Raw genomic sequence first — 16581 nt, 5'->3', positions numbered from 1 at the left:
CTGTCAACATCATCAACTTCCCCTTAACCTCGGATGGGCGGGGTTCCGCGTGCAAACGTCACAGTGTTCAGGAGGAGGGGCAATTTTTTAAGGTAGCGCCGAACAAACCTTGATGATGAGGGTCTTTGTTCATTTTTTATTTGGGCCGAAGAGCAAAGGGCACCAGAGAAATTATCACTTGTGCAATTATTTGAAAGTGTTATTGCTTTAAAATAGGTTAGATCTGAATCATGTGCGCTATGACCTGGGCCTGGCCCACTTTTGTATGCCTATTTTGTGTTGAATGCTTTTTCAAACGATAAATCAAATATAGACCCTGACTACACTATAATCATTTGATTGATTGATTGATTGATTGATTGATTGAAAACGTTATTAACAGATTTCTGAATGGGTACAGTACAGTACAGCTCAATACATACAATTGTTAAGGGGATGCAGACCAGAGAAAATACTTTCGTCTTGTTTACATCAGGGTCCCCCATTTTCAATTCATCATAACATATATGACATACATGACGTACAGATAGACAGTACTACTACATCTATACATTTATGACATACCAGATTTGCAAATACAGTACTGTTTGTGATACGAGAAGAGTCCAGAAAAGAGAGTATATACATTTGACGTAGAAACTGTACATTGGAGGAGGTTGGGTAGGTGGGGGGTTGGGGGGGACTTTAAATTGGAGGGGGTTGGGTGTGGGGGGGGGGGGGGGGTTGGGTAGGAGGGGTGGGTGGGGGACACTGTACAACTGTACAAGCAAAACTGTACATTGGAATATTGACAAGACCATACTTGGTCATTTACTGTACATTTGAGGGGGTTGTGTTAGGACATTTACAGGGGCCAGTTTCGAATTGCAGTCTCCCGTAGGTGTTTTTTGAGAGTGTTTTTGAAAGTGGGTAGTGATTCACGTTCCTTTACAGCTTTGGGTAGGGCGTTCCACATTGATGTGGCATAATTGCGAAACGTGTTTAGTCCCTTGTTTGAGCCGAATCTGGGTTTAACATGATTTGTGGAGCTCCCTCTGGTGTTGTGATCGTGGTATTCACTGACCTTTGGGAAGTATTTTGACATGTACATGGGTACCTTGGTCGTGTAGTGTATCTTGTAGACCAGGCCCATTGCAAGTTGCTGTACTCTGTCGTCTACTCTAAGTCTAAGCCATCCTAGGTTGTCAAAGTGGGCAGGGGTGAGGTGGGTTCCACGAGGTACACCAGCACCTGCCTGGACACGGTCTCGTCGCCGTGCATGTTCCCGACGTACTTGCACCTGGGTTTCCCCGGTCCCTCCTCGCCGGGATCCTTTGTGATGCGCATCACCCACAGCTCCCTGCCCTCCACCGACCGGCCTACGCTGGACAGGCTGGCGATGTGGGGGTATCTCTGCGCCATGCGCTTTAGTAGCCGGGTCATAGCCTCGTAGTTGTAGTATCTGTCGTATGTTTCCACGTCCTCTGTCGTGGGGGGACTGCCAGGGGCGCCCAGAGAAGCAACAACACCAAGAAGAAGAAGAAGAAAGGGGCCGAAAAGTGAACCGCCGCGTCGTTTTGGCGTCGAGGGGGAATGTTCCCGAATATGTGTCGCCATATTTACCCCCGTTATCTCCTACTTTTCCACCATTCACAAAATGTAAACCAAGCGCTGAAAATATTAAGCTTGTTCGCCTTTGGAGGCTAAATTTAGCTTTGCCTTCTTCTCTCCAGTCCTGTCAACATCATCAACTTCCCCTTAACCTCGGATGGGCGGGGTTCCGCGTGCAAACGTCACAGTGTTCAGGAGGAGGGGCAATTTTTTAAGGTAGCGCCGAACAAACCTTGATGATGAGGGTCTTTGTTCATTTTTTATTTGGGCCGAAGAGCAAAGGGCACCAGAGAAATTATCACTTGTGCAATTATTTGAAAGTGTTATTGCTTTAAAATAGGTTAGATCTGAATCATGTGCGCTATGACCTGGGCCTGGCCCACTTTTGTATGCCTATTTTGTGTTGAATGCTTTTTCAAACGATAAATCAAATATAGACCCTGACTACACTATAATCATTTGATTGATTGATTGATTGATTGATTGATTGAAAACGTTATTAACAGATTTCTGAATGGGTACAGTACAGTACAGCTCAATACATACAATTGTTAAGGGGATGCAGACCAGAGAAAAGACTTTCGTCTTGTTTACATCAGGGTCCCCCATTTTCAATTCATCATAACATATATGACATACATGACGTACAGATAGACAGTACTACTACATCTATACATTTATGACATACCAGATTTGCAAATACAGTACTGTTTGTGATACGAGAAGAGTCCAGAAAAGAGAGTATATACATTTGACGTAGAAACTGTACATTGGAGGAGGTTGGGTAGGTGGGGGGTTGGGGGGGACTTTAAATTGGAGGGGGTTGGGTGTGGGGGGGGGGGGGTTGGGTAGGAGGGGTGGGTGGGGGACACTGTACAACTGTACAAGCAAAACTGTACATTGGAATATTGACAAGACCATACTTGGTCATTTACTGTACATTTGAGGGGGTTGTGTTAGGACATTTACAGGGGCCAGTTTCGAATTGCAGTCTCCCGTAGGTGTTTTTTGAGAGTGTTTTTGAAAGTGGGTAGTGATTCACGTTCCTTTACAGCTTTGGGTAGGGCGTTCCACATTGATGTGGCATAATTGCGAAACGTGTTTAGTCCCTTGTTTGAGCCGAATCTGGGTTTAACATGATTTGTGGAGCTCCCTCTGGTGTTGTGATCGTGGTATTCACTGACCTTTGGGAAGTATTTTGACATGTACATGGGTACCTTGGTCGTGTAGTGTATCTTGTAGACCAGGCCCATTGCAAGTTGCTGTACTCTGTCGTCTACTCTAAGTCTAAGCCATCCTAGGTTGTCAAAGTGGGCAGGGGTGAGGTGGGTTCTAGGAGTAAGGTCAAGTAAGTAGTCTGACCAGTTTGTTTTGAGATGTTTGTAATTTTGTTTTTAGCGCCTTTGAGGTGCTTTGGTACCATGAGGTGCAAGCATAGTCGTATTACCCTTGAATGAGTGCTCCTGCCAGAGTCTTCAGGGTGTTATTGTTTACCAGAGAGGAGATCCGGTACAAGAATCGAGTTCGTTGGTTGACTTTTTTTTATTACATTGGATGCCATTTTGTCACAGGAAAGATTTGCCTCTAGGATGGAACCCAGGTAGGTAATATCTTCTTTCCTTGTCACCCACTGTAACTGAGAAGCCGTCGGTCATAGTCAGACAATGATTAGTTCAGGAAATTAACTTGGGTCTGTTTAGAATGTGTATGTTGTCAAGATGAAACCATACAACAGAGATCACTATAATTAGGCTATATGTTGTTGCTGTACTTCCCAGCTTAATTTTGTTGCCATGGCGTTAGCTAAATGGGATCAACAATAAATATCCAAAAATAGCACTATTACTATATGCACCTGTGTATCTGAGGCGAGGCCAAAGGGAAATGCTTAACTTGTGTGAACCATACATTTAAATTAATCTATTTTTAAGCATGCAAATTACACTTCCTCCTTCAGTATATGTTACAATGTAAAGTAAGCTTGCCTGTTCGGGTGTTCCATTCCACCTCATAGCTCACTGGAATTCTGTTGCTAGGGAACAGTTTGGACCCAAGTGTATTTCCTGTCAGTTATTGCGTTAGTAAACATTGCAACAAGATGAAACCGTCCATACTACAGAGCATGCTGGGCATGGATAATTAGGCAGTATGTTGTTGTAGGTCATGGTTTGGGTCATTCTTTCCCACTAGTTATAGTTAACAGCATAGAGCTAAAAAGTGAATACTGATACAACCTGCACTCTTCTTAAAGTGATTATAGTTCAACAGTCAGCCAAGCCACAGTGTCAGACTCTGTATAGGAACTCCCTTCCAGTTTGTTTAGGATTATGTCATAATCCTGGGGATAATTGCTTATCTAAGCCTACTGTATATGACTATCTCATCCATCTAAAACACAGTTCACAGTAACATCTTAACTGTGTGTCTATATACAGAGAGGGCGGTATTATACGAAAGTAGAACTACCCTGATAGATTAGTACTCTGGTCCAAAAAAAAAGTAACTCCTCCATTAAAGATTCTACTCATGAATCACAAGTGAAAGTACTTATTCAATATGATGTCGTAATAGACAGATTGCTCGTACATGTCAGACTAAAAAGGAACGTAATCCTGGTCAGAACAATGGGGCAGATTACAATATAACATATTTGCATTTGTTAGCCATGCTAGCAATCTAAACAATCAATCCACGTCAAAGTTACAGTAGATATATAAAAGGTGACATTTTGTTTGAAACAACGTTTAGTCAGGGCCAGGGGTGTGCCATGGTTTCTCCATAGAGCCCTGTTGTACTTTTTTTGTGCAGCAGTTTGCGCAGATAAGGGGAAACTTAATCACGTGATTCAGCGGGTATTGCTGATTGTTTATAAACACGAAACCTGTCTATATTATGTAAGGGATAATGTATAGCTACGAGGTCATTGTCGCAAAATAATTGACCGACACGGAGTTTAGAATACCGAGGCGCCTCGCCGAGGTGTTTTAAACGTAGTGAAGGTCAATTATTTTGCGACAATGACCGAGTATAGCTATACATTATCCCGCTTATTACATTGCTAACTTACTAACAATATACCTAATTAATTTTACACCATCGACAAGACGAGATCAAATGCAGACGCAGTTGTTCTGTGGCTCTGTCAGCCCAAATAAAGTGATTATTATTATCGCCGGCAGCCGGCAGGTGTGTCTCATTGCACTGATGCAGTGTGTGTCAGTGGGCTTGATTGCTCCAGTTGCGAAAAAGCAATAATCACCGTTGCCCATGGCAGCGGTCAGTTATCGAAAAATAATTCACCGCTGTCAGGGGCTATTGACCAATCACAATCAAGCATTTCGGCGAATGTGAAAACGCCATGTAATAAGTAAGGGATAATGTATAGCTACGAGGTCATTGCCGCAAAATAATTGACCGACACGGAGTTTAGAATACCGAGGCGCCTCACCGAGGTGTTCTAAATGTCAGTGAAGGTCAATTATTTTGCGACAATGACCGAGTATAGGCTATACATTATCCCGCTTATTACATGGCTAACTTACTAACAATATACCTAATTCATTTTACACCATCGACAAGATGAGATCAAATGCAGACGCAGTTCTGTTCTGTCGCTCCGCGCTGTCATCGCCGGCAGCTTCGCCGGCAGCCGGCAGGTGTGTCTGATTGGCTGCACTGATGCAGTGTGTGTCAGTGGGCTTGATTGCTACAGCTGTGAACAGCGGTCATTATTGCTCGGCAGAGGTCCGTTATCGAGTAATAACGGACCTCTGACGAGCGCTATTGACCAATCACAATCAAGCATTTCGGCTAATGTTAAAACGCCATGTAATAACTTGGTATAATGGCATTCCATCTTTATCACACCGGCCACAGGCCAATGAAAGCTATAGAGCGGGTAGAATTCAAAGATAGATTTCTGAGGAAAAATTCCACACACACAAAAAAAGGTATAGGCCTACACCTAAAAGGATTAAATTGGCTGCCTCAAAGTAAAAATAAAAGTAAATACATTTAAGTTATTCTTTTTACGAATTGATTGTATGCAAACCCTTTTATTGAAAGCAATTAGTACTCGTGTTACATAATAATAAAATGGAATAATGTAGTGGAAAGGATGATACTGCTCTGAAATGTAGTGGAGTAAATGTATGTTGTTTACTTTCCATTTCTGAGAAAAAGAAAAGGCACTTGACTCCAAAGCTGGTAAAAGCAGACACTGTATCACACTTTATTTTGTGTTGCCCATTCTCTCTTTATTGACCCCTGTTAGCACAGAATATAACGAGTGCCCTGTGTCACCAACACAGATAAGGAGCAATAAGCCTGAGTCATGTCACTGCTACGCCACCAGGGGTCCTTCTCCCTCCATCGCTTGTCTCCGCCAGCTGTAGGGGCTTGCCGGGTTGGCTACCTTCACGGTGGTGGAGGAGCACTGGGACCATCAGCCGTGGTTCGTGGTTCTCTGCGGTCTGACGGGACCAGCCTGGACTTGGAAAGACGGGGGCAGAAGGAGGTGGTGGTGGAGGAGAAGGAGGAGATGAGGAGAAAGGGGGAGGCTGCTAGTTTCACTGCTGGATTCTGCGCAGAGACTGAACCTGGAAGGTCTGAGCGTGGGAGCCCCACTCCCTGTAGTGCTTGTATTCGCCACCATGGCGGTCAGACTCCAGGATGTACTGGTAGCCACGGTAACCTGGGAACTGGTAGCACACCCAGCTGCATGGGGGGAGGAGAGGACAGGACAGGGTTGACTCTTCCAAATCCAAAAACGATAGTGCTAAAACTAAACTTGTGATGTCATCATGAAGTCTGGAGGTGCTCCATAGACAGTGAATTGGTAAAGATGGTAGATGATACAGAGAGCACCCATGGGGATGTTCTGAGTATACGGGTACAATTTCTGTTAAGTCATAACTGAGAACACTATAAGATCCTTTTGCTATACAAACTCAAACAAGCATTCCGAGTGTCCACAAAATCAGTCTCCTTCATTGTCAGTGGAGCAGCTCCAGACTCATATACCTGATGACATCACACAAGTTTGATTCTTGCTTCTCTTGGTTTCTGGCGTTGGAAGAGAGTAGCTCACGTTCACAAATATTAATTGAACTTTCCTAGACCATGAAAATAACATATATGAATTGTTAATTTAGTTAGTGTTCCCCTTTAAATTGCATCAGAGGACTAACCCCTCACCTGCCCAGTGCACCAAGAAACCAATATACAGGCATCAGGGTGGTCTGCTGGTTACCGGAAAGATCATAGGTTCGATCTCTGCAACAATTAATAAATGATGTCCATCCATGTCAAAGTGTGCTTGAGCAAGGCACTTAAAGGTTTTGTACATATTAATTTAGTTTGATAGTTACATAATTATCTTGAATGAATGTGTGAGATTATGTGCAAAATAAATCAGCATTGTTTTTTTGGTGAAGTGCCCCTTTAACTTCTAACTGCTCCAAGGGCATTGTAGACAGCTGACCCTGCGCCCTCTGACCTTGTCTAGTGAAATGACTACACGTGACGTGTGTCTCAGAGGGACATGCAAATAAATACATTCCTAATGACTAATGAGGCTGTGGGTCATGAGGTAATTGAGCTCTCTAAAATGTCTTAAAAAACACCCGTACCTAAACTGAGGTATCTGAGAGCAAGTCTGTCTGCGTTGTGTTATGATGAGTATCATCCAAATGCACACAAAGACAGGTCAGGTCATACTTTTAGAATAAACCTGTTCTGATAAACAACTGGCTTTGTTAAATCTATAATGGGATTATCCCCACACTGGTTTCATTTACTTAGGGCATTTGGTTTTGATTACAGCTATTTGTTACAATTACAGAGTGGCCTTCAGGTTCTGAGGTAATTAGTGGCAGGTTGGGGCAGGCCGGGGCAGCAGGGGGCGTGGAGTCTCGTGACTAAACATGTATGTTAATGCAACATGATAAGCACTATTATTATGATTTATTTCTTTGGGGGGGATCTATTTGTTGTGGGCCTGTCTGATACTGTGGTGGGGCTGCCTCTTATGATGAAGTATCATGGTAATATAGTGATTTCAGTTTTACCATAGTACTGGCCCGTGTATAAATAATTCACCAAGGTACTACCGTGGGAAAAGTACCATGTGTATCAGCACGATACCATTTTGTGTTTTAGTTTTTTGTAGAAATTGTTAGCATCTTGATAGCAGCAATGCTAGTGAAGGTCACTGGCCTATCATTTACATTTAGTCATTTAGCTGACGCTTTTATCCTTAAAACAATTATCTATTTATAAAGAAGGCCTTAAATATGATTGTTCAGGAGACATGCTTTATACCCCCATTGACTTCCTGCATTTCTAATCAATTCTAAGAATTTATGTGTCCAATATCTTAAAAACCAAAACACTGGTGCAGACTGAACCGACTTTGTGACTAATCATATAGGCTTCTCAAAATGGGCAGTGTCCATTTTATATTTATTTTTCTTGTCCAGTGTTGTTTTCAGAGGATGTAAGCACTGCCTGTTCCATTCTAGTGTGATCCACAGCAAAGGTAGACGTAAAAGTATTATCTCCTGTGACCTATGACCTTGACGTGTCAGAAGCCTGTGTTAAAGCATGACCTAAACGAGGCCAGAGGTGGTTGAGACTCACGCTCCACCCTGGACCTGCATGGAGCCGATCTCGTTGTTGGCCCAGCCCATAGCCTGCAGAGAGGGGTAGTCGTCGTTCATCTCCCACTGGCGCCCGATGAAGTTCTCCTTCTCAAACACCACCATCTTGGACTCCTTGTGGTTCTGCGTATACAGACAAGTAGGAACGGAAAGTAATTAATAATTGTAGTTGAGTAGATTATTTTGTTTGTAATTTAGAAGTATTCACTCTCCTACTAAATTGTACCTCATCCCATTTCTGCATTGTACTGTATATTGTATTGTAACTCAGTTACTTTTTCTCTACTCTGCATTGTATATTATATATATGTACACTTTTGTTTACACTTGTTTACGTAATTTTGACTTTCTATTTTATACTTATTTTATACTTTAGACGTATTTATTCCTACTTTTACTTGAGTTGTACTAAAATTATAATGCAGTAAAGCACAGTTATTATCAATGCACTGATAATCACCCACCAAGTACTTTCTTTTTGGGTGTTACCCTATTACTTTTACTTTAATAATATTCTAGATACTTGAGTAACATATTTCAGTACTCTTCCCACCTCTGCAATTATACTTTTAGTCTCGACACCAGTTGAGACACTGGCAGATAACATGCAATATCTTAGTACCCAGCAAGTCAGACTGGTTTAGTCTCTTGAAACACAATACCGTATTGTATGTTGAAATCTGACCCAATCACAGTGAGACCACATCTCCATGTGGCAAAGTGTCCTAAATGTACACAGTAGTATCCTGTACACAAACAGGTAACAGACAGTTATCAAATATTTTTATTATATTTAAGTTGGGAGAATCTTTCAAATTTCAACATTCAAATTTCATACAGATTGTTTACATTCTTACTTTGATTATTTTGTCCAGAGGAACCCCCAATTCAGGAGTTTTTGTTGTTGTTAGATAATGATTTTAGTCAAGAATTCTATAACTGTACATTGTAGCAAGAGAAGATCACAGTGGATGAAACCTATGATCCACCCCAAGTCAAAAATGTGTATATCTTTTCCTACTGAAAGTATATTTTAGTACATTAAATGCATTGAAAGTATATTTATTGTACTTGCTATCTATTTTTGGTACTTATGTACTAATTCAAAGCACATATTTAGTATGATAGTCGTTAATATGCTGTAAGTGTAATCTAACTTAAAAAAAAAAAAAAAAAATGTTTACCAAACCTTCATGGACGTATTACAAGTGTATTCTTTTGGTAAGCAAAAATAACAAAAGTATAATTTCAATGTGTTTAAGTACATTAAGTACAACTTTGAACACACTTAAATAAATAGAGAGAGAGAGACAGGGGGACATAGACTCACAGCGGAGCAGATGGGGCGGCAGGACATCATCCTCTCGATGTGGTAGGCGTTGCTGCCACTCCAGGACTCCCAGCGGGGGTACTCTCCCCTCTCCAACACAAACTGCTGGCCGCAGTAGCTGGTGTGCTCGTACCCTGCCCAGCTGTGCAGGCAAGACAGAGATACCGACCGTGAGTGGAGCAGCAGTAGCAAATTAAAGGTGCTATAGATAACATTCAGCCACTAGATGTCGCACTAGAACACCAGCATGTAATTTATCCATTCGGGTGCATTCCATGTGGGGAGGGAGGGGATACATGCATGCATTATGTAAACAGAAATACTCAAACCCGACTAATTTTTTTTAATGATTAAATGTTATACTAAATATACTATATATACAACATTATGACTAAAATTATAATGGCACTCTATGGAGAAACCATGGCACTCCCCTGACAAAAAAATATAATGGAGCTATGGAGAGACCATGGCACTCCCCTGACTAAAAGTATAATGGAGCTCTATGAAGAAACCATGACACTTCCCTGACTAAAAGTATTCCCTGACTAAAAGTATTATGGAGCTCTATGGAGAAACCATGACACTTCCCTGACTAAAAGTATAATGGAGCTCTATGGAGAAACCATTACACTCCCCTGACTAAAAGTATAATGGAACTCTATGGAGAAACCATGGCATTCCCCTGACTAAAAGTTGTTTCAAACGAAAACGTCTGGATGCCATCTTGCCGATTCAGCAAGGCTGTGAGTGTGAGTCTTTCACCTGTAACAAGCTTGGGCATGAATTGCTTGTTTAGATTGCTGGCATGGCTAACAAACACACATATCAAACCTGTCTGTATCCACACTGGCAGAGCAAGGTCACAATGTGTTTCCGGTTGCAGGTTTGATGTTAAGAGAGAGAGAATGCCTTCTAACTGACTAGCTGGTTGGTGTAAATGTCATTGCTATGTTATGGAGTATGATGGCACTATTTCCTCTGAGGACCGAGGGGCCTCTCTTTGGGGCTCCCCCACACACACCATGATTCTGGTTGCAGTAACACACCCCACAGGATCCAGAATCATAGATTATACAAGAGGCGAGCAATAGGCCGACATGGTGATGCTGGACCCTCTATGGAAATAGATTGTAAAATAGCCGTTTATGTTGTTGTCATCGATGTATTACAAGCACAAGCAATTACAAGCACGTAGTGAAAGTGAAATAAATGTCAGAATGACATAATATTGGCATATAAATCTCAATATACAAATATCACATAAAGAAAAACACAGAAGTAACTGTTACGCTCTTTAGCATCAAATAGACGTTGGTTGTTACATAACACCTCACTATTAGATGTACGTCTGGCCATAGGCGTAGGTTTAGGGGGGGTTGCAGGTGACATGTCCCCCTCAATATTGAGAAGAGGTCAATTTGTCCCCCTCAAAAATATATATACAGAATGCCTGAGAGCCTTATTGCATTATATTCCATTATATTTGTGTCAGCGGTTACCCAAATTATGTCTTTTCCTTTACATAAAACATACATTTTCCACCATGAATTGATGCAGAAAAGGCACAAATTGGTGCAGAAAAGTACACCAGAATGCAGGAAATTAAGTGTTTGACGTTAAAGATTTCCTGGGGGAGGACCCACAGATCGCTCACTTAACCCTTTCACTGCCACACTACCAAATGGTTAACCCTTTCACTGTGACAATACAGAAGGTTAACCCTTTACTATCACACTACAGACGGGTGAAATCTGTGTCCATAGCATTTGATTTTACGGGACAGATTTTTGCTTAACTCTGTGTAAATGTGTAAATGCATAACTGTGCCTGTATCTACGCCTCTGGCCAGACGGCTTCATCAGCATCACGTTGCCATGGTGTGTCGGTCTAAGCTGTGGGCTGTGGGTTAGCCATCCTGCTGACTGACTGCCAACATTGAGCTAAATGGAGCATTTTTGCCGGGTGCAACACACGGCATAGACTTCTTTATATACAGTTTAAAGAGATGGAGATGGCGTTTATAGCAGGAGGATGCGCTTCAAAATCAAATTGTATTGTACTTTTTTCTTTTTTTTGCTGGTGTCCCTCAAGTGCAGAGTGACGTAACTCATGGAGTAGGTATGTTCCCTAGCCTTCCTGGATTACAAAACAACCACGAAGCACTACCTGATATAGTTTTCATTAGGAGACTTCTCCCTAATCTTTAATAAAATGTTTATTCCTTAGGTGCTTCGTTTTGCTTTGTGGGAATTTGCAATGACTTATTATTTGTGTGCTCATGTTCACATCTATCCTGTGCTGTCTGATTAGCATCCTTGCTTGTTTCTATTTGTCTGATTAGAATTCTTGCTTGTTTTTATTAGTTTTTCTCTGAACTTGTACTTTGTATGTTGTATGTTTTGTAAGTCGGACCCCAGGTAGACTAGACTCTTTGCGTCAAATAATTGGGATCCAACTAAAGTAAACTAAACTAAAGTGGGGGCTGGGGGCGACAGTGGCTCAGGAGGTAGAGAGGTCATCTGGTAAGGTTCTCTGTTTGATTCCCACTCCTCTCAGGCAGCGCATCGAAGTGTCCTTGAGCAAGACACTTAACCCCTAATTGCTCCCAATGAGCAGGTTGGCACCTTGCATGGTTGCCTCTACCGTCTGTGAATGCGTGAGTGAATGGATGAATGTGAGGAACAAAAATAGTAAATCGCTTTGGATAAAAGCGCTATATAAATGCACCATTTCCAATTTTTACCATTTAAAGTGTCGTGCAGGGAAACCCCTGGGTATAGGTCTGTGTGTATGTAGCATGGCTTTGCTGAAAGAGCGGTATATGCACAACAAATCTTCAGAGTAAAATATAGAGAGATTAGGGTATGTAGTGTAGTTCTGTAGTGCTTCTGTAGCTGGACTTACGCGCCACACTCCACCTTCAGGGAGCGGATGTTGTCCATACCACACTCCATGATGTTCTGGCATGACGCAGTGAACTCCATGCGCTTCCCCTGGAAGTTCTCCTGGTCATAGACTGTGATCTGGAGACACAAGTACAGGACACGCACGCACACACACGCACGCACACACACACACACACACACACACACACACACACACACACACACACACACACACACACACACACACACACACACACACACACACACACACACACACTCACACACACACACACACACACACACACACACACACACACACACACACACACCATGGACATAATCAGCCTGAGAAAGACATTTGGAGAATGCACATTCAAAAACACACGCCACATTTTTAAATGTGAGTGGAATGTCGATGGAATGTTATCACTGTTTTATTTTTCAATTGAACGTTTGCACGGTTCTTTCATGACTCTAAAGAAAGCCATTCAACGCCCAATGTATAGAACTTCCAAAAATACATGGTTTGTCACTTTTCTTTTTATTATTCCTGAAAGGTACTTTTGTTTGAAGAGAAACCAGTTTTTCTAGCCAGCGACTGCAGCTTTGTCATGTGGACTCACCTTCCATGGTCCCAATGGGTTGGGGTTTGTCAGTGCCATTCTATCTCAGTGCTGCTTGATCTGCAGTAGACACAGAAAGAAAGAGAGAGAGAGAGAGAGAGAGCATTACATCTCTGCCCGCACTCAGGGATGGCATTAGGCCAGACACTCTCACTGCCTCAAGTATTAGGGAGCATGTTCTAGCCACTAGCTAACGTCCAGCACATTTAGTGTTGCGATTATGCTAGAATTGTGGAGCCTGAATGAAACCGAACCAGAATGACATCATTCTCTGTGTTGTGGGACGACGAGGGACGTTTGAAAGTTCTCTGAAACCTCAAAAATGTCCATCGCTGAGGCGAACTTCCAATAATTCTCGTTTTCAGGTGTTACCGTTTTTGTTTTGGCCTATACTGTATTCCCAACTCAGAATCCTAGAAACAGACTGAAAAGACATGCCAGGTTTCAGATCAGCCAGTTTCTGATATATGCAATGAAAACACACAAACACATGCAAAGCATTCTCACATAATCTTTAACTGTGAGCTAACATGTGTGATCGACTCTATACCATTGTATGTTTAGTTTTTGATTTACTGTACATTGACCAAGAGTGTTTACCCACCGAGTGGTGTATGTGTGTGTGTGTGTGTGTGTGTGTGTGTGTGTGTGTGTGTGTGTGTGTGTGTGTGTGTGTGTGTGTGTGTGTGTGTGTGTGTGTGTGTGTGTGTGTGTGTGTGTGCTCCAGCTCGTTCTATACATTTGCGCGACTCAGCAGAATGGACACAGACAACCAACAAATAAAATGTAAACAGACAATGAGACAGAGACGGAGGGCTTACCTGACCTGCCCCGGGGTAAAAAATAGCTGTGCAGTGTTCACGGGGGGCTCCACAAAAACGATGTCCTGACCCCTGAGTAAACGGGTCTATTTATACGTGCCGGTACTGAATGGCGGCCAGGCCCATGGGCCGGGGCAGTAGTCAGCACATTACTGGGACCATCCTTTTGTTCAGAACTGAGCCTGCAGGCTTTAGGCCGCCAGGGTGGGACTGGGTGGAGGGCACGGTGCCCAGTGCCGATTAGCACAAGTTCCAAATGCCCCCCGACCAATGGGCATCTCCCGGGCCCCGCCACAAAATCCGTCCGGGAATCGGCCCAGCCCGGCCAAACACGACATGGCACAACACCGGTCATGCTTGTGAGGGGGAAGGGGGGGGGGGGGGTCATGTATACAAATACAAGCATCATGTTCCCTGCACCACAGTAGTAGATTCCATACATTTATATTACATTTACAAACACTACTTCAACATTTTTTGTATTGGAGACTGAAATTAATATAATATATTGGCCTATTTACAATGCACTGATGTCGTTTATAGGAAAGAAGTAAGCTGATGAAGTAGTTAGGTGGCTATTGGAATCATTTGGTACTCACCTCCTACTCGGGGCCAACCTGCACCCCTCCTATTGAACATGCGTCCCCTTCACCTTGTCACTCACATGTACCGTGTGCTCGCTAATGCACACAGAGACACACATGGAGACGCACAAAGACTGCCACATAAATGCTCTGTCATGCATGTCCTGTAGATACATCACACACACAAAGCTGAAACCACACGCACACGCGTGCTCAAACACATACACACGCACACATGCCGTTTCAGACATTGACCGGTGACATGGCATTTGCACACATATTAAAGTTACAGAGGCCACTGTGTACAATCACACTGGTTTGATTAGGATTTCAATAACATAACATTCTAGTGATGATGTGACAGTGGCCGGCCACTGAGAGCAATAGAGTGGTAGAATTATAAGATATACTGTAATTCCAAAAAACTCACACCTGAAAAGGTTAAGCATTAATCAGTCATTTACATCAATATTGATGCTAGAATCAGATGGAATTAGATTAGAAGCAATCAGGGACATTGACCCAAGTGACCAATTTGGGTCATTTGATTTGCCACTCTAAAACCAACTAATCAAACAAACGTGCTTACAATAACAAATATAACGGAGATTGCGTTCGTCACCAACACCGGAGACGCTGGATTCGCCTGTTCGAATCCAGCTCACAGCTCCGGCGTTGTCACCAGCTTGGCTGGCCGTTCACACTAATACAATTGGCAGTATTAGAGGGTGGGAAAGCTGGCGGGGTGGGTCCGGGTCGTTGTAAACAGCGACTCCTACAGTTCGGTCGGGGCGCCTGCTCTAAGGGACCTGGATCTAAGGGGGGTAGTGTGATCCTTCCACACGTTACACCCTCTCAGTGAGAGTCCGCGCTGCCAGGTGAAAATAAGCGGTTGATTGGCTAGACGTGTGTCGGAGGAAGCACGTGATAGCCTCCACTCTCCCAGACCGACTGTGGGGGGTAAGTGCGCAGCGACCAGGAAGGGGATTGGGAATTGGCATAACGACTAACATTGGGATGGGAGAAAAATCAGAGGAAAAAGGAGGGGGAAAAAGATAAAAAAAAATATATAAAATAAAGTAAAAGAAATGTATACATTTAATCGCATGATGATTTTTCTTTATTGTGCAAGAATGTTATCTTTGAAAGGAGACCAGACTCATGCATGTGCTATAAGTATAAAGTATAATAAATCGCAAATTCCTTTTTTTCTTAGTCTGGTTTGTTCATAAAGAAAATTAAATAAGAGAAATTGAGATCAATCAAGAGTTTTTTTTTCCAATGGTCAACTGTTCTGGAATGTACTTGAAAGTACTGCATTTTACTTTGACCTCGAAAGTGCTTGAGTTTACAAAATGTCCTTTGCGCTATATATATATATATATTATTCCTAAAATTGCTGCACTTTGTTAAAAATTGCATTGATCTGTTGGTCTGTGTAGTAGCTAATACAGGATTTTGCTGCTTAAACGTGTGTATAATGGTTAAACACTTTATAATAACACTCAGTTATAAGACCTTTATAAGGTATTTGTAGATAATGAACTAATCATGAATAAACCATTTAGATACATTCGTAAATTATTATTAAATCATTTATAACTATATTTGTATAACATTTACAAATTAGTTCTACATTATTTATAATAACTCATTATCAACATTGTTTGTACTTGATTTGTTCATCATTAAATAATGTTGTTTAATGTGTAGTAATACATTTGTAGATGCTTTGAAAAATGGATATGAAAAAACAACTATACTGTACCTCCATTTATTTGTTCATGTTCAACAAATGATTAAAGTGAAGCCTATTCCTCATTAACAAATGTCTAATACAGTTAATTATTTGTTCACTTTTTCATCATCTGTTACAAATGTTGTAGACAGCTTTCGGATACACCCTTCTTTGTGACATCAAACAGTGACAGAATTAGGACTATAGATAAATGCAATTTTATTAACATATAAAATACATGTGCACACATAACATATAGTGTAACTTGGGGGGCACTAGGACCCAGGAGTACCCTGGCCAGGTATTGCCAGAGCATGTAGAGGAGGTCTCACGCGAGTGAGACTTGAC

The 16581-nt window shown here is 42.1% G+C and overlaps 1 protein-coding gene across 1 annotated transcript; it reads right to left on the bottom strand.

The window, feature by feature from the left end:
• Positions 1-6158: 6158 nt before the first annotated feature.
• Positions 6159-13129, bottom strand: cryba1a (crystallin, beta A1a; the record flags this gene model as incomplete). The annotated part of the gene is made up of 5 exons (XM_084313981.1): positions 6159-6306; positions 8230-8372; positions 9580-9721; positions 12487-12605; positions 13091-13129. The coding sequence occupies 5 exons, from the start codon at positions 13127-13129 to the stop codon at positions 6159-6161; spliced, it is 591 nt and encodes a 196-aa protein (XP_084170107.1).
• Between the last annotated feature and the right edge of the window lie 3452 nt (positions 13130-16581).

Source organism: Notolepis coatsorum, assembly GCF_963971535.1.
Source record: "Notolepis coatsorum genome assembly, chromosome: 1".
Classification (NCBI taxonomy): Eukaryota; Metazoa; Chordata; class Actinopteri; order Aulopiformes; family Paralepididae; genus Notolepis; species Notolepis coatsorum.
The sequence above is the reverse complement of the archived record's forward strand: the minus strand, read 5'-3'. Positions and strand labels throughout refer to the sequence as shown.